We start from the raw sequence: 24602 nt of genomic DNA, 5'->3' as shown, positions 1-24602 counted from the left end.
TCCTTTACATCATGTGTTTCCCCCTTTCAGATAATCTTAGACTATTATTCCTGAAATAGTTCTTAACAATATTTAGCAGAATCCATCAATGGTCCCAGTGCCTTAAGAATATATTCTAGCTTCTTACAGCAAATTTGTCTTCCACTGTCTAATCCCAGTGTACTTTTTGAGAGAAGACAGGTCAGTTATATACTACCTACTGCGTACATTATATTTAAGAGATTAGGTTACTCCTTTCAATAATTTAGGTTTTAAAAACTAAGGAGTAGAGAAGTTCAGTGATTAATCCAGGATCACACTGATAGTAACTAGTATCAAAATTCAAGCAGTTTATCACAGTAATTTTCAAACTTTAACATGGATCAGAATCAGCCAGACAGCTTGTTAAAATACAGCCTACTAGATCCCAACCCCATAGCTTCTTACCCCATAGATCAGTAACAGAGAGGAAGAGGTAGGGACAGTGTGGAAGATTTTGCATTTCTAAGTTCCCAAGTTATGTATATTATGGTCATTCAGAGACTACACATTGAAACATTACTGATCTACCAGACTACAACGTGTTTTCTCTTTTACTTCCTGTTTCACATTACTCCTCCATAAGTATAATGCACTCTTGCCAATTGAAAGAGTGATACTCAAAATGCACTTGGTGCTTTTTTTCCTTTGTACTTTTTAATTTTTTTCCCCACACATAGCTACTTTCTTTTTCTTGCCCTTACCCCTATCATTCCTTACCTGCTGGAGTAACTTTCCTTTATAAAGCTGCTCAAATGCCCCCTTTTCTCTAAAGTCTTATCTCATGCTATAAATGTACTGCTATTATTTTTGAACTCATTAAACTTTATACCAGTTTCTATCATCACTTACTATCTTGTGTTGTAGCTATTTGTTTATGTATTTTAATGTTCTGTATTACATTTATAAATTCCTTAAGTGTTTATCACATAATGCTTAGTAAATATTGGACTATTTTTAAGACTCTAGTGCTTTTATTTTATATTATTAAATATGATAGTTCATGTAAAAATACTTTATTAACCATGAAATGTTATATAAAGATGATGTACTTTTGTCTTTCATAGACTCTGAGCATCCTAGAAATGAAAAAGGACATTTTATAATTAATTTGTAAACACTTATGGAGATCAGGGAATTCACAGAGAATAAAAAATGACAAATTTAATTTTGGCAAAATAAAAGGCCAAAGAAATTGAACAACAGAAATAATTTCTCCTGCTGTGTAGCAAAACCTGTCATTATCACACACAAACAAACACACACACACATACACACACACATATAAATAACACACAGAAATAGTCGTCAAAATATAGCCATTGGTTATATTAGCACTGCTCTTTGGGTGTCAATCTAGAAAAGATGAAGTATTTTTGGAAATATTACAAGTCTGAGCTTATAAATTAAACAGTTGGAAAAAAATTAACTATAGTTTCATTTCTTATTAACATTGTGGTATGATGTTATGATTTTCTTGGAAATAAAATTCAACTTCCATAATATCCAATAAATTTAAAATACATATAGAAAAAAAATAGCTTAGCCAAAAGAATGAAAAAAAAATACATATAGAAAGAACATATGTATGTTTAAAAACATAGCTTAGCCAAAAGAATGAAAAAAAATACATATAGAAAGAACATCATTGTCAGGATAAAATCATGGACATTATGCTTTGAAAAAGAAACTACAGAAACACAAGGTAGAATGAACTTAATATGTAAAATTACAAAGTTCACAGGGCCACGGGTCAGTCAAATTCTTTGCATGTCAGATTATTTTATCATGTTTTATTTTTAAAAATTATATTTTTCTCTCTTCTACAGAAATGGTGAGAGCATAACATGCCATAATTGTTATGAGAATGAATGTGTGTGTGTGTGTGTGTGTGTGTGTGTGTGTGTATGTATGTGTGTATTGTTTTTTTCTTTTCCCAGTGCTGGGGTTCAAACCCAGGGTCTCATGCATTCTAGACGAACACTCTACCACTCTGCTACATCCCCAGCCCTATTATGGGAATGTTTTTAATTCTTAGAGGAGGCAAAGTGCTAAAAGCCTTCTGAACATGGTATTCTATGAGGGCATACTAAAGTTCTTCGCTGAAATTTTAGATTTATCCAATAAATTGCCAGAAGTTGTTGGCCTTCCAATTACATTACTGATATTATAATGAATTAGCTATCAAAATTATAAAAGGCTATAATACTGCACTTTGGTTAGGAAAGACAGGTAAAATTCCTAATAGGAACATATTAACAACTATATAATTATCCGGTGGCCATTTTGAGAATAACTAAAGTACATTATCCAATTTTGACTGCTAGAACAAAAGCATATTTTAAAGAAATATAACTAAAATTAAAGGATAGAAAATAAGCCTTTAATTTTTTAATGAAATCATGAATTTCCGTAAGAAGTCTAAAGGTGATTCAGTAGTCATTTTCAGATATAAGAAAAGTTTTAAATAAATGTGAACAACTCTTCTCTTACATGACTAAAAAAAAAAATAGTTGTAAAATTTTTTAATTAACATAATTTCTTTGCTTTCAAAAGATGAAAAAGAAATAATGTTACAAGATCAAAGTAACAAAGAACATGATTCTAACTGCCACACAAAAATCCAGACCGTCAACTTTGACAATAGACTTATAGGGCTTTTCCACCTTTTTATCTTTCTTATCTAATATATTGGTTAAAATGTAGACTGGAAATTGATAATGATCTCTCAGTGATCTGTATCCACCAATGAGCCTGTTAGTAACTGAGCTCTCTAACCTTTTCCCTAATGCCATTCATTTATGAAAAATCTTATTTTACTTTACAGCTTCTATACTTCTTGAGCAGAAGCACAAATCTAAATCTCACTCAGTTGTTCAGTGCTTTATGTGAACATAAATATTACTACACTTGATAACTTTTATTCACTGATTGAAATCTTACAACTGTATGAGATATGAAAAAACTTATATTAGGGGGAAAATGCTAATTTGAACATAATCAAATTGCTTCAAAGTAGCTTCTTTATTCTGATTCCACATTCAGTGCCTTTTTTCAATCCACCATACTAATTGTTACTATAAAAACATTAACCAGAATGCCCAATTTGTGTAGCAACTGGAAGATCTCTTACTATAATGATTTTATTCCTAAAACAGTTTTTTATATGTAAAGAAAATTTGATTGGCTTTTGTTATTGAATATATTTAAACCAAACATTCATTGCAATTTAGTATTCATCCACTTTTTCTTTCCTTTCAGGCCTGTATGTGGAATCAGAGGGAAAACTCTCATAATTAACCTACCAGGTAGCAAGAAAGGATCTCAGGTAAGCATCCTTGACATTTATGGTTTAGTGTGAGGACTTTTAACCAAGTATTGGGAGTTAGCCAACCAAAAAGTTGGAGCATTCCACATTACTGACAGTAATTGGGGGATTCCCAAAATCACCCTTATTTTCAATAATTCACTAGAAAGACTCAGAGAACTCCCTCAACCGTTGTTACACTCACAGTAATAGTTCATTATAAGGGAAAAATACTAATTAAATTAACCAAAAGAAAAAGTACATAAGACAGAATACAGAGGAAAAATGCCAAATGTGGAGTTTTTATTGTCCTCTGCTGGTAAAGTCATGAATGTTTTATTTTCCTGGTGTCAATGTGTGACAGTACACATAGAATATTGTCAGTCAGAGATCATCACCTGCACTCTTGGTATCCAGAGGTGGTGGTGTTATATACTGACTATGTGGCTAACCTTTAGTTTTTTAGCCCTTCCCAGAGATTGGACTGATGTCTTTGGAAGGTATACTCTCTATTACCTTCCAAATACAACAATACCCTTGTAACCCAAAGCCCCTGTTAGGTAGCCAAAGGCTCAGGCAAACAAAGGATTTTTACTCCAATCAAGCATGATATTCTGAGGACCTAAGGATCACCTCCCAGTAGCTGAAAACAAAGGTCAAACTCTCTTGAGGTAATGTTAGTTCTTCACTACACAAGTTGCCACTGGCTTTTTGCCCAAGCTTTCATATAGCAAAAAATTAACATTAATCAAAGAGAGCCTGGACATCTATATTATCAGTATTTATATGACTTAGATTTGAAAGAGGTAATGTGGACTATTGCAAACATTTTTATATTTTTGTAGTATACTCATTTTCCACCTTGACCTACTGCTTTTTGTACTATATTTGTGCAAAACTGTATACCAAGGAAATTAGCTGAACTAATTTTCACTTCTTCATTAGTCCTGTCATTTTCTATTGATATTATATTCTGAGGAAACTAATTTTTAACTCAGTTTCTCTATACATCTGATCATCTATTTCAGTACTGCAGTATTACTAATAATGACATATTACAGCATTACAGTATAGAGGTAGATAAACAAGTCAAAAGATACTGACCCAATACTAGAGTCCTCCTCGGAAATTAACAGTGAGCTCATCTATCATCATATCGGATGACCAAAATGTCTCCCAAGGTGTTACCACTGAGATTTTCAAGCGTGTCAGGTTCTAAAAAAGGAGTGGTCTTAGCAACATATGACTTCATCATTTCAAGTGTCTGATATTGTTGTGCTAAGAAACAATATCATCTTTTGTTCTAAGCCTCTTTTGAGACACCAGTGTTATCTTTTGTTTTCCTCACTGCATAACCTTTTCATGCGTTTCTTCACCTAAGCTTCCATTCTTTTCTTGTATCCATTTTTACCCAAACATTTCTTTGAAAGGAACACAAGGTTCAATTACTGTGGTGGTCCAGATTGTCATCAGTAATGCTAGTTTTGCAAATGCTTCCCACTCACTCCATTCCTATCCATATAGGGTACGATTATAAAGGTAAAGAGCTAGTGGACTGCCTTATCCTACTAGGCAATATAACTGCACTCTTTCAAACCTAATTTGGCCAGATGGTAACATTAGTTCCTTAAGGATTATAACTTAAAAATTTAATGATATAGTTAACAGTTTTCTCACTTCAGAATCATTCCCTCTTCTGGTACCTACAGCTGTATACTGATCCTGAGACCACTGCATCAGGTAGAAAAAGAGAAAGTTGAGGTAACATGGAAGAAAAAGAAAAAGTACACTTATAAAGAAAAAAAAGTATAGTCATACCAGCATCGTTCCCCAAATCCCATTTCCCAGAAAAGCGAAAGTATTTCTGTAGTGGGGACCTTCCTTTTCCACTTCCTATGTTGAATGCGATCATGTACTCATGAAGACACACACAAACCAGCCCTTAATACCTTTATCTCCTCTCACCAAAAACAACAAATATTTCAGTTGCCGATTCTATTCTCTATCAAACTCTTACTCTGAGGATGAAAATATTAGGATCTCTTTGTGTAAACCAGCAGCCACTTGCATCAATATGATTTGCCAGTTACATGCAGGGCCTTTCCCAAACCATTGGATTCTGCCCCATAGCTTTCTGCAGTCTCTTAAAACAATTCTTATTGGCATTTTGTCTCAGAGGGTACAACTATATCTAGATTCAGCCTATCTTTACATTGGGGTAGCCCTTCAGTGTCCAATCATCTCATGGGCCAAGGTAATGGCATCAAGCAATTACACTTTATATCCACTCTCCATTTCTAATCAACTTCTAATCTTACAAGGAAGTTCTTCGGATGAACATTAACGTATCCATCAGTTAACGCACCTGTTAATTTCCCCCAATGATTTCCTTAGGGCCATGCCCCAAGCAGACATTTCTTTAATAGATCAGTTTTTGTTGCCCTTCTGCCTGACTATATGGCCAGACCACTGGACACCACTCATGAGTCAGCAAAAACCCAAATTTAGAAGCAAGAATAATGTATTTCGGACCATCGAGTTGAATTGCTTTTATCTTCTTCAGCCAACTACAAAGTTGGAATACTTCAAAAGACTGCCTTCACTTCAGATACCAATTGCAAATTTAAGATACCTAAAACCACTCTTAGATTTAATAATTCATTAGGATTCAGAAAACTCACTAAGAGCTGTTATACTCATTGTTATTTTTTATAGGGAAGGAATATAAATTAAAATCATCTAAGGAGAAAAGTACATAGGGAAGAATACAAGAAAGTTATCAAACAAGGAGATTACATTGTCCTCTCCTTTTGGAGTCATGGACATGGAAATGTTACCCTTCATCAGTGTATAATAGTACTTTCAGAGTATTGCCAGCTAAGAATGCTAACCTTAGCTGGTGGTATCCAGAGTTTTAGTGCTAGTGCCTGGTGACTAAAGTCTCCAGGCAAAGACTTTTTATCAGGCATGTCATTCCAAAGGTCTAGAGAAACTTCCCAGAAGCTGAGAGTAAAGGCCCTACTGCCCTTTGGTCAAGGTTAAATTCTTATTATATAGTAAACTGATTGAGCCATACAAAGAGAAGTCAAAAGTTTAGGCAGCCTTCCAGTATTCCAGTAATCTCTCCAAAATTTTAAGTTATTTCTTTACATCTTAGTTGATATAGTGTTACTTTAAATGAGAAAGAGAAATACTTCTACTTATTCCCCAATATACCTGGCTCTATGTTTTGGTTATAACTTCTCACATTTATCTTTTGGTAATACATTGTAGGTAATGTCAGCACTTGAGCAGCAGATTATATTTACTTTATGCAAGTTAATATATAAGCTCATTTCTATTTTTACATATTGTACTGTGTTTCCTAGTTATACTGTATTATGATAGTCACATAATGACTATTTTCTGAACAAAATAATCTAGTCGTCCTGTGGGTTGTCAGTTCTAGTGTCCTACTATAACTGAAAACTTTTGCCTTTCTCACCTTTCTCATGATGTATTTTTAAACCCTAAAATTGTATCAGATTTTAACTTTAAAAAAATGCAGCATGTGCTTATCTAGTACTGTAATACTAGCTTAGTCATTCTCTAGTTTACGGAAAATACTGTATGCCATGCTTACTTCATATTTCACATTGTAAAAGCAATGCTTTAAATGTAATTCATTCTTGAAATTGATAGAAGGAAATGCAAATCCAAAATCAAGAGTCAATTTGATTGACACCATTTTATATGTGTAGAAAAAGCTTCATCCTCATTTTTTTCCTTTATTCTTCTTGTGGACAGGAATGCTTTCAGTTCATACTGCCTGCTCTACCTCATGCCATTGACCTTTTACGTGATGCCATTGTAAAAGTAAAGGAGGTACATGATGAACTAGAAGATTTACCTTCCCCACCACCTCCTCTCTCCCCTCCTCCTACAACGAGTCCCCATAAACAGACAGAAGACAAAGGGGTACAATGTGAAGAAGAGGAAGAAGAGAAGAAAGACAGTGGTGTTGCTTCAACAGAAGATAGTTCTTCATCACATATAACTGCAGCAGCCATTGCTGCCAAGGTAAGCCTGTTAAGAGAGGCTCAGAAAAAAAAAAAGAGAGAGAGAGAGAGAGAGGCTCAGAGATCTGGAGGACCCCCAGGTGAATGTGTTGATTACATCCCTCTTTCCATCCCATTCTTCCATACTTCTCTTTAGAGCATACTAAAGAACTGGGATATCCATTACACTCTATTACTATGTTTCCCTCTTGATATAGACCTTGAAGACAATGAAGTTTATTCTGTGCTATGAGACATTATAGATACTACTATCACTTGTTGAAGTTTAGCTTCCATGACAAACAATGCGACATTAAGAACTCTTTGAAGATATCATTTTTATGGACATATTAAAACATAATATTTACATATGAAAAACATCAAAACTTAACATATTCTTAACAGAGCAGAAAACAAGTTAAAAAACCTTAGAAATCAGTTGAGAAAAATTAATTAAAAAAATTTAAACACAAGGCTTTTAAGCAGTTGTCAAATGTTCCTTAACTAAACATTTATTTAAATAATATTGCACACAAATTACCCTAGTGGTATAGAAAAAAAATGAATATAATACATTTGCATTTTTAACTTAATAAACTAATAAATATTGTTAGAATAATATCAAAGTATTACAAATTCTCTTTAAACAGTTTTTGAGATATTTAAAGTAACTTCAGTCATTTTAAAGTCACTAAATGACTTACACTGTTATTCTTACCTGGTAGAATTCACCTAATCTTCTTTAGTATCTTTAGAAAGGAACATATCAATTGTAAAAATGATAATTGTTTATTTATTGATTAATAGCACGAAGGTTGAAATTCAATTGCTTTATGAAGTAATTTGCAGAGTTTTATAGGTCATTCAGATATGTTGGCTATGAGCATAGTTAGGTTTTTATTGAGAAAATATAGATTAGAATCATAGAGAAATCCTTTCCAAGTTTCTATTAAGGCAAGTAGCAAATGGTTCCTTCAATGAAGACAAGATGATCTATATCCAGATTATTCAATGATCTATTAAGTCCTTACTTAATACTAGTAAGTATTTAAGTTGTGTGTGATTTTTTAATGGAACAAATGGTTAAATAGGTACATTTTCTTCACTTTTACTGTTAACTAAAAGTAAAAAGTACCATTAGTTTCAGTCTTAAGGAAAACGTTTATAGAATTTGAAATCTAAGCTGATTTTGTTACCGTAGTTAGAAAATTATGGCATCTCATTGTTCCATTTGTTTTTACCATTTTTCCTTTTGGTCATTTTGCTTGTGTAGTTGCATGTTTTCCTGTCACTATATTCATAATTGTTATGTGTTGTGCATTAGAAGCATCCATTCTACACCAGTCCTGCTGTTATCATGGCACATGGTGCGCAGCCCATCCCTGGTCTCATCAATTATCCCCATCATGCAACAGGCAGTACAGATGAACGGGTAAGACAAGGCTTTCTCATTAGTGATTTTGCAGATATATACCCTACTTCTTCTCTTTGGAGGTGGACTATAACATATCATGGAAGATGTGTTATTTTATTCTGATGGATTTTCAACAGTGTCTTGTGAAAGTATAACTGCAATTGAGCCTAATTTATCAAGTAACATAATAGTTTGTCTTGTGCCTAATTATCTCTGCTATCATTGATTCTGTAGTTTGTGATAATGAGCATTGATCAAATGACTTTCAAGAATTTTGTTCCTCCAAATTTTTTTTCTTGGAAAATTTATGGATAATCTTTAAATAAATTGACTGACTTAATTAAGATAACCCCTGAAAGGATTACTTTGAGGTCATAAAAATCTAGATAGATTAGTCAAGCTAATATTTAATTTGTATTTACCTTGCTTTCTACATTTTTTTCCTCATGATTTTGCATCTCATTTATTTTCCTTCACTGTGTTCTCATTACAACCATTTAAGGAATTGAATCTTAACGCAAATTCTATGATTTACATATCTTTAGAATCAAACTTTCAAGAATTTATATTCTTTTAAGCATATAAAAGCATATATTTTGAATGATAGTTTGAAAATTCCATAAATTTCCAGATTAAAGAGTATAAAATGGCAAAAATAAGTCACTAAATAGTGATAAGTTAGACCATGACTCAAAGGGAAGTTATTTACTGCATATGATGCATGCCTTAAATTTTTAGGACAAGTTGAGAATGGCTGTTAAACTGTACTCACTACATGTCCTCATATGGCATCACTCAGAACTTCTCATTTATTAATTGATGTTTAATAATCCTGTCCAAGTAGTAGTATTGGTTATTTTAATAGATATAATATTATTGTACTTTCTTTGATAAATGATAATAAGAGGAGTTTGTCAGAGTATAATATTCTTGTTCTTGGTACCTGGCATCCATAAAAAAGAATGAAAAGAAATAGGTAACAGAAAATAAAGAAAAGGAAAGCCTTTAATGCTCTAGTGCTTCTAAATGCAAATATGAATAGATTGTTTCAGCCATAAAGAATTTACAGCCCAGCTAGAGTTGGTCTCTTTATTACTTCTTCACTTTCCTTACTCCATTTTCTACTTCTTACACTTAAGAAAATGAAACAATCCATGTTCTGATTCTTTAATAATTAGTTACTAATTATTGTCAAACAGATCGACTTGCTATTTCAGGAAATGCCTCTTGTGATGGGCATTTGTTAGTTCCACATAAGCAGCCATTTCCCATTCCCTCTTTGTAATACTACACTGCACTTCAATCATGTAGTTTGGGTAAAGTGGCTTAATGTAATAGCATAACTATTTCAACCAGTCACCATTATTGATTCAATGAATACTTAATTCAAACCAGTCAGAGCCAGTGGGTCTTGTCTCTTAGACTTTATTTGAAGTACTAGGACACAAATTCTGGGGTTTTGCTGAAAATGAATAAAGAAATATGTACAATTCCAAGAATATCCTTCTTGTAATATTGCAAAGAAGACGTCCTACATAGTAGCATCAATTGTAAAGGAATAACCTTAAGAAATGAAAGATAGAGATACTGGATCCTTATTCTATTATTTGAACCAACAACCCAAGCCCTGATGAGCTATATGTAACTCTTGATTTTTCAGTTCTATGAACTAAAATAAATATTTTTTTGAGAATTTTAATATTTATTTTTTAGTATGTGGCGGACACAACATCTTTGTATGTGGTGCTGAGGATCGAACCCAGGCCGCACGCATGCCAGGCGAGCGCGCTACCGCTTGAGCCACATCCCCAGCCCTAAAATAAATTTTAAAAGGCCAATTAGAGGTAGATAGGTATACTATTGTTAATAACCAAAAGCATTTTCTCTAACATGCATCAATATTACTGTCTCATCAAAAAGATGAAAAATGTTCTAATAATGACTACGTCATATCAAATAGGACTCCCTTTACTTTCATATTTGGGTTAGATTTAACTCAAATATGAAAGTAAAGGGATTTAACCTAATTTTAGAGGATAGAGAGTAGGGAGAATGAGACATAAAGGAGGAAGAAGAGGGGAAAAAAAAAAAACTCCTGCCACTCTATGCTTATAAAATAAATGTGAAGTTCATCTCCTTGAGACTAGATACAAATCTGAAGACAATTTGTGCTTTAAAGTGTGAAGGCAAATGATAGGTTCAAAAAAATTCATAATGACAGGAAAAGTATAAATTTAAGACAAAAAGGAAAGATACCTTTGGAAATACATAATAGGAAATCCCATCTCACTGACTGATTTAAATCTTCTGGAGAAATCAAGATTAAGAATAATTCTCTCAAGATGCATTGAATGAAAGAAAATCTTCTGTTTGCCCTGGGAAAAGGTGGTGATTTTCTCCTGGTAAAAAGATATGTAGAAAACCATGTCAGATTCACATGATCACTTGGGAAGAAATCTGTCTTTCTAGAGCATTTGATTAGAACATGAGACAGAACCTGCCTGGAAATAAATGACACTCTTATAAATGACCGTGAATAAATACATTATAAAGTTTGGGTGTGAAGATTAAAGTATTTATAAGCGCACATATATGGTTTTTTTCTTTCTATCAATGATGATTGTGAAATTTTAAAATTTTAAATTGAGTACCAGTCACTTTTCTAAACATTTTACATACATCAAATATTTACATTCACCTTCATTTTGCCCGTGAGAAAATTGAAGCTCAGAATGGTTAAGATCTTAGAACTGCCTATTGGCTGAACTGGTGTTCAGGTTCAGACAGTCAAGCTTCTATTTTAGTTTTTAAATTTATAAGAAAATATCTCATATTTATATGTTCACCATCTACACAAAATTAATAAGCATGATTTTCCTTTATAAATATGAACCATAAATTCTTGTGGACTATTTTGCATCACTGTTTTAATCTAAATTCAGGTCTTCATGTTTATTACTAAATTTCATATTGCTGGTTTCTGCCATTAATTTACTAACTAGATCTTTTAAAAATCTATATTAGCCATCTAGTATATTACCTTTTTCTATCTCCTCTCACAGGTATATTAAGCATAATTTCATTCAAGTTATTGATAAAATTTTTTCTTAGGATAGGCCATGTTATGGTTTGTATCCTCACATGTCCCCCAAAAAGCTCATATTAGGTAATGCAGGAATGTTCAGAGAGAAAATTATTAGATTTAGAGTTGTAGCCTCATTGGTGGATTGATCCACTGATTAATTCATTTGGTGGATTAATAATCTGCATTTCTGTGTGGTAAGGCAGGTGGGCATGACTGGAGGAAGTAGGTCACTGGGGTTATGCCTCTGGAGCCTATATCTTGTTGCTGCCTTCTCAAGCATATCTTCCTCCTTCCCCTCACTTCCTGGCTGCCATGAACTAAAGGGCTTTCCTCCACCACACCCTTCCTGCTATGATGTTCTGCCTTATCTCAGACCTAGAGCAATAGAATTGGCCAGCCATGGACTCTGAAACTGTGAGGCCAAAATAAACTTGTCTTCCTCTAAGATGTTCTTGTCAGGTATTTTGGTCATAGCATCAAAAACTAGCTCAGGCCACTTCACATAATACCAGAAACCCTATTGCTTATACTTTCTTAACTAGTTGACATGCCCTTCTATTATAGTCCATCAAGATCCACTTTCTGGGGTTGGGGATATAACTCCGTGGTGGAGCGCTTGCCTAGCATGTGTGAGGCATTGGGTTTGATCCTCAGCACCACATAAAAATAAATAAATAGAATAGACGTATTGTGTCCATCTGCAATTAAAAAATGTTATAAGAAAAAAAATCCACTTTCTGAATCTTGTCCATAAGGATTTTTAGTGACTTGACAGATATTTAACGGAACTCAAGATATACTTGTTTGACAGTTTCATTCTTTGGTATAATTTTTATTACACTTATTCATAGCCCCTAAAGGGATCAATATCAGAAGTCCTGAAGGCATACATGATATACATTTCCTGAAAAAAGAAATATTTGAGTGTTCAATTCATTGGCTTTTAGTACATTTACAATGTTGTACAGCCATCACTTTTATCTAATTCCAAAATATTTCTTCACGTACGTCCCACCCACCAAGAAAACACATTGTCCATTAAGTAGTCATTCCCCATCCCTCTGACCTCCAGCAGCTAATAACCATTAATTGAGTTTCTGTCTCTATTGATTTGCCTCTCTGGATATTACATTTAAATATAATCATATAATATAAGGTTTTTATAGTTGACTTCTTTCATTTAGTATGATATTTTCATGATTCACCCATATTTTAGTATATACCAGTATTCCTTTTCATGGCTACACAATATTCTATTGTATAGATAAGTCACATTTTATTTATCCACTGATAGGCATAATGCTGTGATGTACATTCTTGTACAAAATTTTGTTTGAACACCCACTTGCAGTTCTCTTGGATGGATACCTGGGTGTAGAATTGTTGGATCGTATAATAACTTAAAAAATTTTTTATGAAGTATCAAAATACTTTTCACAGATCTGCACCATTTTGCATATCCAACACTGTATGAGGTTTCCAATTTCTCTACCTCCTCACCAGCATTTGTTTTCCCTTTTTTTTTTTTTTCCTTTTTGGTACTGAGGATTTAACTCAGGGGCACTCATCCACTGAGCCACATCCCTAGTAATTTATTTTTTTTCTTTTATTTTGAGAGAGGATCTCACTGAGGTTGCTTAGGGTCTCCCAAAGTTTCTGAGGCTGGCTTTGAATTGCTGTCCAACTGCCTCCAGAGCTGCTGGGATTACAGGTGTAGTCCACCACAGCCTTCCTTTTTTTTTTTTTTTTTTTTTGTTTGTTTGTTTAATTGCTATTATCTGAGTAAGTGTGAAACTATATCTTACTTTTGCCTTGATTTGCTTTTCACTGATGACTAAGGATATTAAACATCATTTCCTGTGCTTGTTGGTTGTTTTAGTCAGCTTTGTTGCTGCTGTGACTAAAGGACCCAACTAGAACAATTTTAGGGGAGGAAAAGTTTATCTAAGAGCTCATGGTTTCACAGGTCTCAATCCATAGACAGCTGGCTCCATTCCTAGGAAGAACATGGCAGAGGGAAGTGGCTTACATGATGATTAGGAAGAAGAAGAGAGACTGCCCTCTACAGATATAAAATATATGCCCCATAGCCACACCCCCAATGAACCACTTCCTCTAGCCACACCCCACTTATCTCCAGTTACCACCCAATTAATCCCATTAGGGATTAATTCACTGATTAGGCTAAAACTCTTACAACACAATCATTTCTCTTCCAAACGTTCTTGCATGTCTCACACATGAGCTTTTGGGGGATACCACATCTAAACCATAACATTGGTCTTTTGTATATCTTCCTTGGAGAAATGTCTATTCAAATTATTTGCTCATTTTTAAAGTGAATTGTTATAAGAGTTCTTTATGTATTCTGTATTCTATACCCTTATCAGAAACATGATTTGAAAATATTTCTTCCCATTTTGTATCTCATATCTTATATTTTGATAATGTCCTCTGATGCACAGTGATTTTTAATTTCAATAAAATCCAGTTTATCTAGTTTTTCTGTTTTGCTTGTGTTTTTGATGTCCTAACTAAGAATCCTTTACCAAATCCAAGTTCATAAAGATTTGCCCCTGTTTTTTCTTCTTAGAATTTTATAGCTTTAGCTCCTATAGTTAGGTGTTTGATTTTGAGCTAATTTTTATATGTGGCATGAGGTAAGACTTCATATTTACTTTTTGTATATGGATATTTCCTAAGAGTATTTCTGAACTCTAGTCCATTGATCTATATCTGCCTTTATGTCAGTGTCCTACTGTTTTGTTTACACAGCTTGGAAGTAAGTTTTGAAATCAGGAAATGAGAATCTTCCAGCTTTGTTTTTGTCAAGATTTTTTTTTTTAGCTATTTGGGGCTCCATGAAATTCAACATAATTTTTAAATTTTTTATGGGGGAATCATTGGAATTTGTAGATCCCTCTGGGTTGTACTGCCATTTTAACCATATTAAGTCTTTCATACATTAACACAGATGTCTTTCTACTCATTTGCATTTTCTTTAATTTCTTTCAGCAATGTTTTATAATTTTTAATGTATAAGTCTTGTGCCCCCTTTGTTAAATTTATTGTGGGTATTAATTCTCTTTGATGCTGTTATAAATGAAATAGTTTTAATTTTTTCTTTGAATTTTTCAGTGTTGGTATATAGAAATATAACTGATTTTTATGTGTTCTTTGTTTATCCTGCAACCTTGTTGAATTTGTTTATTAGCTCTAATTTGTTTATCCATTCATCTTGTGAAATCTTCAGTATTTTACATATATAATCATGTCTCTATGAATATAGGTGTTTTTACTTTTTCCTTTGTAACTTAGATGCCTTTTATTTATTTTTCTTTTCAAAATTCCATGTCTAAACCAAATCTGATGTCGCATGCATGGTATCCCAGCTGCTCAGGACGCTGAGGCAGGAGGATTACAAATTTGAGGCTATCCTAGACAACTTAGCCAGATCCTGTCTGAAAATAAAATAAAAAGAGCTGAGGGGTATAGGTCAGAGTTAGGGCACTTGCCTGCATATGCAAGGTCCTGGGTTCCATCCCCTGTAATGGGGTTGGGTGGGGGTGGAATCACCATTGCTAGAACTTCCAGTACAATGTTGAATAGAAGTGAGGAGAGCAGAAATCCTTTTCCTGACTTTATGGGAAAGCTTTCAGTCTTCACTATTAAGTAGGATGTTGGCTATGCTTTTTTATAGATGCTTTATCAAGATGAAGAAGTTTCCTTCTATTCCTAATTTTCTGAGTGTGTTTTGTGAGAGGTTTTCATTTGAGGGTTTTTTTAAATTCATTTTATTAATGTGATGTGACATTATTTTCTTATGTTGAGCCTTCCTTGCATTTCTGAAATAAATCAAATTTGGTCTGGATGTACAATACTTTTAATATCCCATTAGATCTAATTTCCCACTATTTTGTTGAAGATTTTTGCAAATTTATTCATAAAGGATATTGGTCTACAGTTTCCTTTTTCTGTGTTTTTATTTGTCTTTAGTGTGATGAAGAATACTGGTCCCATGAAATGGATCAGTAAATGATCCCTCCTTTTTTATTCTGTGAAAGAGTTGAAGGATTTGTGTTCATTCTTCTTTAAATATTTGGTAGAATTTTAAAGAAGCCATCTGGTCCTGAATTTTTTCTTGTTCAAAATATTTTTTTATTTCTGATTCAATTTCTTTACTAGTTATACTTTTATTCATATTTTCTACTTCTTTTTGAATCAGTTTAGATAGTTTCTGTACTTCTAAAATTTTATCTATTTTATCCAGTTTGTTGGCATGCAATTTTTCATAATATTCTCTTATAATCATTTTTATTCCTATAAGATCAATAGCAGTGCCCCCCACGCTTTCATTTCTGATTTTTATAAGTTGAGTCTTCTCTCTTATTTTTTTGATCAGTCTTTGCAAAGATTTTACTGGTCTGTTTAATGAACCAACTCTGATTTGTTGAAACTTTGAACACTTTTCTGTTCTCTGTTTCATTTATATTCACTTGAATCATTTACTTTCCTCTTAATATTGCTTCGTGGGTTTTTTCATAGTTCCTTAAAGTAAAAAGGTATTGAATTTAAATTTTTAAAATAGATATTTATAGCCACTAATTTCTCCCTGAGCACTGATTTTTTTGTATTCTATGAATTTCTCAAATTATTTTCTAATTTACCCTGTGGTTTCTTCTTTGCCTATTGCTCCTTAAAGAATACTTATCAACTTTTAATTTTATTCCATTATAAGTAAGAGAAGATGCATTATAAGATTTAAATCTTTTTAAACTTTCTTTGTACAGTTTGTACAGTATTATAAGGTATATTTTGGAGAATGCTTATTATTCATTTGAGAAAAAAAAATTTTTGCTGTTATTGGGAGAATTGTTCTACATATGGTTAATATAGGGCTAGTTGGTTTATACTGTTGTCTAAATCTTCTATATTGCTTGTTGATCGTCTTGATAACTATCTTAACCATTGTTGAAAGTAGGATGGTGAAGTCTCTTATCATATTGTTGAACTTTTCTTTCTTCAGTGTTGTCAGGTTTTGCTTCTTATATATTTGTTATCCAATTCTTGATTAACTGATATTTTATCACCATGTAATAATTTTCTTTTTCCCTATATAATTTTGATCTTCAAGTCTGTTTTGTCTGATATTACTATAGCCTCTCTAGGTCTCTTTTGGATACTGTTTCATGAAATACTATAATTTCTTTCACCTTCAAACTGATTATATTTGGGAGTCTAATGTGAATTTCTTGTAGATAACATATAGTTAAATCATGTTTTCTTCAAACTATACAGCCCATTTTTTAATTGGGTAGTTTAATTGATTTATACTTAATGTAATTATATCAACAGATTTTTTTGCATTTTGTCTTTTTTTTCTATACGTCATCTTTTTTTTTCTCATTTCCTCCATTGGTTCCTTTTTTATCATACATAACTTTTACTATACTATTCTGATTTCTCTCATTTCTTTTACTAAGGAGTTTTTAGTTATTTGGTTAGTGATTGTCCTTGGAATTAATTAACATCTTAATTTATAGCAATCTAGTTTGAATTAGTTTTATTATTATGTAAAAATTTTGCTATTTCCTCTGCTTATGTTCTTTTCACAAATTACATATTTGTATGTGGGTACCTGTATCACCATAGATTTATAATTGTTTTATGTTGCTTTTTTTTAAATTATATTTACCTACATAGAGTACTTTACCTTTGTAGAATTCTTTATTTATTCATATGAATTTCAATCACTATACAATAGCCTTTCATTTCAACTTTATAGACTCCCTTTAAGATTTCTTATAAGACAGATCCAGCAGCAATAAACTTAGTGTTTATTGGTCTGGGAATCATAATTTTCCTTTCATTTTTGAAGTATAGTTTTGCCAGATATAATTCCTAATTGACACTTTTTTTTAACTTTTAGCATTTTGATTATGTCATCCCACTGCCTTCTGATTCCTTTGGTTTCAGCTAATGTGGTTGAGAAATCAGCTATTAATCTTTTGATGATCAGAATACTCCTTGTCTTTGTCACCATTAACAGTTTGATTGTAATATGTCTCAGTATCCATCATTTTTAATTTATCATTCTTAAGATTTGGGCTTTTTGTGTATAATCAGGCCTTTTATGAAATTTGGAGTTTTTTTCAGGCATTATTTTCTTAAATAATTACTGATGCTTTCTCCTGCTTCTGGGATCACCATTATGCATATCTTTATACACTTAATGATATTCCACAAATTCCTTAAGACCTGTATTTTTTAATTTTGTACTTTCATTTATTTAATGTTTTCACTTGTGCATTACAATTATATATAACAGTTGGATTCATTACAATATATTGATATATACATATAACATAATTTAACCAATTTTGTTGCCCAGTTTTTCCCTTTTCCTCCACTCTTCCTGATCTTTGCTCACTAGTCTCCCTTTCATTTTTCTTAAATTGGTTCATTGTAATTAATACATAAAAGTGGGATTTGTAGTAATGTATTTTTACATACACACAGCATGATTTGATTAATTTCATTTCCAGAGCCTCCCTTTTTCCTTTCCTCCTTCCTCCCTCTTAGTTCACTTGCACTTGTCTTCTCCCTTCTCCTTTCTCCTTTCTTGATCCCTTTTTTATTCCAATTGTCTTTCTTTTTTTAAATAGCATATCTTTTTTAATATCTTTATTTTACATTTATGTGGTGCTGAGAATCGAACCCAGTGCCTCACACATGCTAGTCGAATGCGCTACCACTTGAGCCACATCCCCAGCCCCTCCTATTGTCTTTCTAACTATTCAACCCTTGACTTTTTGAATCTGGTTTATGTCACTTAGCATTATGTTTTCTCTCAAGTTTTATCCATTTACCAGCAAATGATATAATTTCATTCTTCTTTATAGCTGAGTAAAACTCCATTGTGTATGTGTGTGCGTGTGTGTGTATATCACTTTTTTCTTTTTTCTAATTTTCCCTTTTTTGCTTCTCAGACTAGATAATTTCAATTGACTTATCTTCAGCTCCACTAATTATTTATCTGCTAGTGAATCTCTATAGTGGATTTTTCCTTTTAGTTATAATTTTCAACTTGAGAATATCTATTTAGACTGTTAGCCATAAAAAGAATGAAATCCTGTCATTCACATTGATGTGAGTGAAACTGGAGATCACTGTGTTAAGTGATAAACCAGGCACAGAAAGATAAATACTATGTTATCTCATTCATATGTGGAATCTTTAAAAAAAAAAAGTTAATCTAATAGGAGTTGAGTAGAAGGGTGGTTATCACAGGTAGGGAGCATACACCTATAATCTCTGCAACTCAGGAGGCTGAGGCCAAGTTCAAGGCTAAGTAACTGAATGAGACCCTGTTTCAAAAATAAAAAATAAAAAGGATGTAGTTCAGTGGTAGAGTGCCCTGAATTCAACCCCAAATACCCGCCCCCCCCCCACACACACACACAAATAGACCAAGTAGATGAACCCTCTATTGGCCAAAAATTAACCTCTTTTCTTTCTACTTTTAAGATCAGCCGAGATGCCTCAGGGGTGGTAGTTAGGAATATTTGAGGAGTCTAGCTCCTCATTCTTATCCTTTACCAAGGTAGGTCAGGATCTTGCTGACCACATGTGGCTTCCCTTGGTACTAGGTACATTTCCCTGTTCAATGACCCTCCTTTTTACTGAGTATGGGTTGGCTTTCTGTTCTCTAGTGTTCTCACTATCCCCATAATCAGTAGTCCGGTAACTGGAGTTGCAAGTCCTTAAAGGGCTTCTATAATTCCCTGGGTCCTGACTGACCTTGGAGAGCAAAAGACAAATTAATGGCCATTTTATTCCTTAGCCCTTTTATTTTCTTTAGTTAGGGGCTTCACTTCTCAGATGTTAAATATCCAAATGGCCATTTCTACCAGACTTGAAGTGGGATTAGACAGTTTTAATTTTAACTTTTGTAATTTTAATTATACTTCCATTTAACTGGGGTCAGTCTTAGTATTGGGAGTCAGTTATAGTGTTATATCCTAGGTGTCCTGTAAGTAATGTCATAGTATTATATCCTAGGTGTCCTGTAAGTAATGGCTTATTATCTCAAATTAACTCAGATTACTCTGTTAGAAGTTGCATGTCTGCAAACTGCTAGCAGGGAACAATTATAAAGCTTTAAGAACTAAGACATTCAGTTTGTGTGATAGCTCTGAACCAAGAAACCAAACTTTTATGATATTTGTGTGCCTTTGATATCTCTTCAGTTCTACAAAAACACGTAAATCCAAATCTAATCTAAATCTAAATTATCATTAAATGTATAAAAGGTGCTTAATCTCATTAACAATCAGGAAAAGTGAAAATAAAACCACAGTGAGAAATTTTTACATACCTAACTATATTTTTTTTAATTAATAATACTGACGATACTAGGTAGACAATTTGTCAGTTCAATCACACATAAAAATCTTTTACAATTTCTATTTTTTAAAAAACTTTTTAATACCTTTTATAATTTACCCAAACATCTACTTTGTACTATACCTATTGTGGGGGAGGGTATAATCATAGTAATCTTTATGATAAAAATTTATCATTTGAACAGAACTTTAAATGATGGGCTTAATTAAAATTAATAGGTTAAAGCCTAACATGGAGCAGGGCAAGCGGCACAGCCTTGTCCCAAGTAAGATGGACCTTTTGAAAAAAATCTGAGCTAAAGTTTTTATGTCTGAAGTTAATCCTTGCCCCTTTCTAAATTCAATTTAGGAGTATAAGGAAGCAGAGTTCTCATGTATTGTTTTTGGAGTCTATTTTAAGAACAGTTAACATAATAATATCACAGCTGAAAGATTCATCAAACAAAAAGACAAAAAGATCTTTCAATTTCCTTTCCTTTCCTTGTGGAAAATTGGCAAAAGGTTTTTATGGTTTACATTGCCAACGTTTAAGTTAGTCAGGCTCTTATTATCTTTTCAAAAATACATATAAATTCACACCCCAGGGTAAAGACTGAGATGGTTTTTCATATTAACTTGTCAATATCAGGTTACTTTTATCCAACTGCAAAGAATTGAATGGCAAATATATTCCAACTTAGTTTGTCTTTTAAGAATAAATTAAATGTTTTAAAAATAAAATAGAATACACTGTTTACAGATGTACTCCCTAGGTGACTAATGTCCAATCTTTTTGTTTATCACAGTGGCCCAGTTTGGAATGCCATACATTTGGACACAGCTAATTATTTTTGCTCAAAGATGATAGTTCTAATATAATTAAGAGTACACAAATGTTACCAAAAGCATGGTCCTTGTTCCTGATGCCAATCCAGTAATAAGGACATAGTTTTGATTAAAAGGAAGAATAAGAAGAAGTTTTAATGCATTGCTAGCAAAGGAGAAACACAGGGACTCCTGTCCCAGAGGCCGTGATTCTGCCCATCCAGGGGAACAAGATTTTTTGTTGTTGTTTTTTGTTTACGGTAAAGCTCTTTTATTCTATAGTCATGATTCTAGGGCACTCTGATGACAGAGTTCTGAGTAATATGCACTCTAGGTAGGTTTTTTTTTTATTCTTTCTAATCATACATGACAGTAGAATCCATTATGATAAAATTATATAATCATGGGATATATCGTATTCTAATGAGAACCCCATTCTTGTGAGTGTACATGATGGTGGAATTCACTTAGGTATCTTCATATGTGTACACAGGACAATTATGTTAGATTCATTCTACTGTCTTTCCTATTCCTATACCCGTTCCCTTCCCTTCATTCCCCTTTAATCCTCTGAACTTCTATCCCCACCCCCAATATTGTGGTTTAGCTCCCACATATCAGAAAACTTTCAACTTTTTTTTCTTGGTATTGGCTTATTTCATTTAGCATAATGGTCTCCAGATCCATCAATTTACTGCAAATGTCATAAAGTTATTCTTCCTTATGGCTGAGTAATATTCCATTGTGTATTTATACCACAATTTTTATTTTTTTTATCCATTCATCTGTTCAAGGGCACTTAGTTTGGCTCCATAGCTTAGCTATTGTGGATTGTGCTGCTTGGTTTTTTACTATACCTGTTGTGGGGGAGGGTATGATCATAAAATCATCTCAGTCTTTACACTGGGGTGTGAATAAACATTGATTAGGCTGTGTCACTGTAGTATGCTGATTTTAAATCCTTAAATATATGCTGAGAAGTGAGATAACTGGGTCAAAATGTGTTTCCATTCCTAGTTTTTGAGGACTCTCCACACACACAAAAAAAAAAAAACTCAAAAAAGCTTAACACTGGAGTTGGAATTGTGTCTCACCAGTAGAGGGCATGCCTGCCTAGCATGTGCAAGGCCCTGGGTTCCATCCTCAGCACCACATAAAAATAAATAAGTAAAATAAAGGTGTTGTATCCAACTACAATTGAAAAATAAATATTTAAAAGAAAACAACTGAATCAATAAATGGGCAAAGAAACTGAACAGACACTTTTCAGAAGATGATATACAATCAATCAACAAACATGAAAAAATGTTCAACATCTCTAGCAATTAGAGAAATGCAAGTTAAAACTATACTGCGATTTCATCTCACTCCAGTCAGAATGATAACTGTCAAGAATACAGGTAACAATAAACGTTGACGAGAGTGTTGGGAAAAGAGTACCCTCATACGTTGTTGGTGGGACTGCAAATTGAGGAACAGGGGTTTTAAAAGAGGTTATTCAAAGGCCACATTCCAGGTATTCCCTGTCCAGGGTTATAATTCACTTGTTACTTTTGGAGAGAGTTATTTCTGAGATTTTCTGATGCCATCTCTAAAGTCTGAATTACTTTGGGAGAGAGTTATTTCTGAGATCCTCTGGTGCCATCTCTAAAGTCTGAATTACTTCATTTCTGTGGTGGGTGTGTGCTCAAGGACAGAAACAATATTTTCTTTAAACATTAATATGATTTATTTTATTTTATTTTATTTTTTTGGTAAATAGGCAGATAAGTCTGCCTATGCTGGGAAAGAAAGATAACCTGTTTCCCCCCAAGATTATGGAAGGGAAAGGAGAAAGGAAGAGGAAGAAACATGTCCCTTTAAAAATAAGTCACGGGGAGGCTGGGGTTGTGGCTCAGCGGTAGAGCACTTGCCTAGCATGTATGAGGCCCTGGGTTCAATCCTCAGCACCACATAAAAATAAATGAATAGAATAAAGCTATTAAAAAAATAAGATAGTCTGAAAAGCATTTTTAAAAAATAAGTCCTAGTGGCAGAGCAGTAATGGCTATATTTAAAGCATAAGCTGAACGACTGTTAAACCAACTTAAACCTGGAAAAGGGTGTCCCTACAACTTTAGTTTGGAGCAAAGTAGCATGATATTTTCCTAAGCTTTGCATTGTAGAATACTTATATACTCGGGGAGCACAAATAAGTTTAACATACAGAGAAGCCAGTAATAATTAACATCACAGCCACATAGAAGTGTCAGGTTTGTGTAGATTAATAGCACTTACAAAAATCAGTAACTCTAGACTTTTATAAGCTTAGGAAATAAGGTAATTGTAAGTGCATAGCAAATATATAATAAAAAATGCCTCATATTGTACAAAGGAGAGCATTTATCAGTTACCATTTATTAAACCTACGTATCTTAACTTTACAAGCTCTTGTATTATAATAGTTAGGCAAAGCTCAGACATGGTATATTTAGACCTTAGATGTATATACATCTCTAGTCAGATATTTAGAGTGGCAAATCTATCATAATAACTTGAGGCTGAGGCAGGAGGATTGCAAGTTCAAAGCTAGCTTCAGCAATGGCATGAGCATGTCTCTAAATAAAATACAAAATAATGCTGGGGATGTGCTTGAGTGCCCTGAGTTCAATCTCTAGTACCAAAAAATAAAATAAAATAAAATAAACCATATTAATGTTTATAGAAAACATTATTGCTTTAAATGTAGATTATTAGATTCTAGTTTCATATTAATACATTAAATTTTGACCTTAGAAAAATCTTTCAATAACTTAATTATAGTCAACTTAATCACAAATGCAAATTTCCTAAAATTTTCTTCCTTAAACCTTCTCTGACTTATTGGACATTCTACAATTGTTTATATCCTTAGTCTTGTCCTCTCTTTTCTATTTTAGACTTTAGGACAAAAATCTTACTTTACCATAGAAAACATTTCTTTGTTCTTTTAACTTTCCTTACTGAGATATGTCCTCATAACTATGACTGTAGTACATATTTTTCTTCTACATAATTCTTTTCTGCCTTTTTTTATTTGTTTTAATTAGTTATACATGACAATAGAATGCACTTTGATACATCATATATAATGGAGTATAGTTTCTCATTTTTCTGGTTGTACATAATGTAGAATCATACCGGTTATATAGTTATATGAGTACATAGGGTAATAATGTCTGATTTATTCTACTATCTATCTTTCCTACCACCATATCCCCTATCCTCCCTCCACTTCTCTCTACCTAATCTAAAGTAACTCTATTCTTCCCTAGCTCTCCAATTGGGAATTAGCATCCATATATTAGAGAACACATTTGGCTTCTGGTCTTTTGGGATTGGCTTATTTCACTTAGCATGATATTCTCCAGTTCCATCCATTTACCTGCAAATGCCATAATTTTGTTCTACTTTTAGGCTGAGTAATAAAGGGTACCTAGGTTGGTTCCATAGTTTAAGTATTGTGAATTGAGCTGCTAAAACACTGATATGGCTGCATCACTGTACTATGCTG

At 33.1% G+C, this 24602-nt stretch overlaps 1 protein-coding gene across 5 annotated transcripts in view; it reads left to right on the top strand.

Moving 5' to 3' along the window:
* The window catches only part of Gphn (gephyrin), a 598126-nt gene that overhangs the window by 341785 nt on the left and 231739 nt on the right, over positions 1-24602 (top strand). For 3 of the 5 annotated variants that reach the window (XM_076850343.2, XM_076850342.1, XM_076850345.1), the window contains 3 exons: positions 3280-3346; positions 7112-7384; positions 8687-8794. In XM_076850343.2, the coding sequence (XP_076706458.1) occupies positions 3280-3346; positions 7112-7384; positions 8687-8794 (448 nt within the window). The remainder of the gene's footprint in view (positions 1-3279; positions 3347-7111; positions 7385-8686; positions 8795-24602) is intronic. The other 2 variants (XM_076850346.1, XM_076850344.1) reach the window with 1 other exon arrangement.

The sequence above is a fragment of the Callospermophilus lateralis genome, chromosome 3 (genome assembly GCF_048772815.1).
Source record: "Callospermophilus lateralis isolate mCalLat2 chromosome 3, mCalLat2.hap1, whole genome shotgun sequence".
In the NCBI taxonomy this organism is placed as follows: Eukaryota; Metazoa; Chordata; class Mammalia; order Rodentia; family Sciuridae; genus Callospermophilus; species Callospermophilus lateralis.
This window is presented reverse-complemented; position numbering and strand designations above follow the sequence as displayed.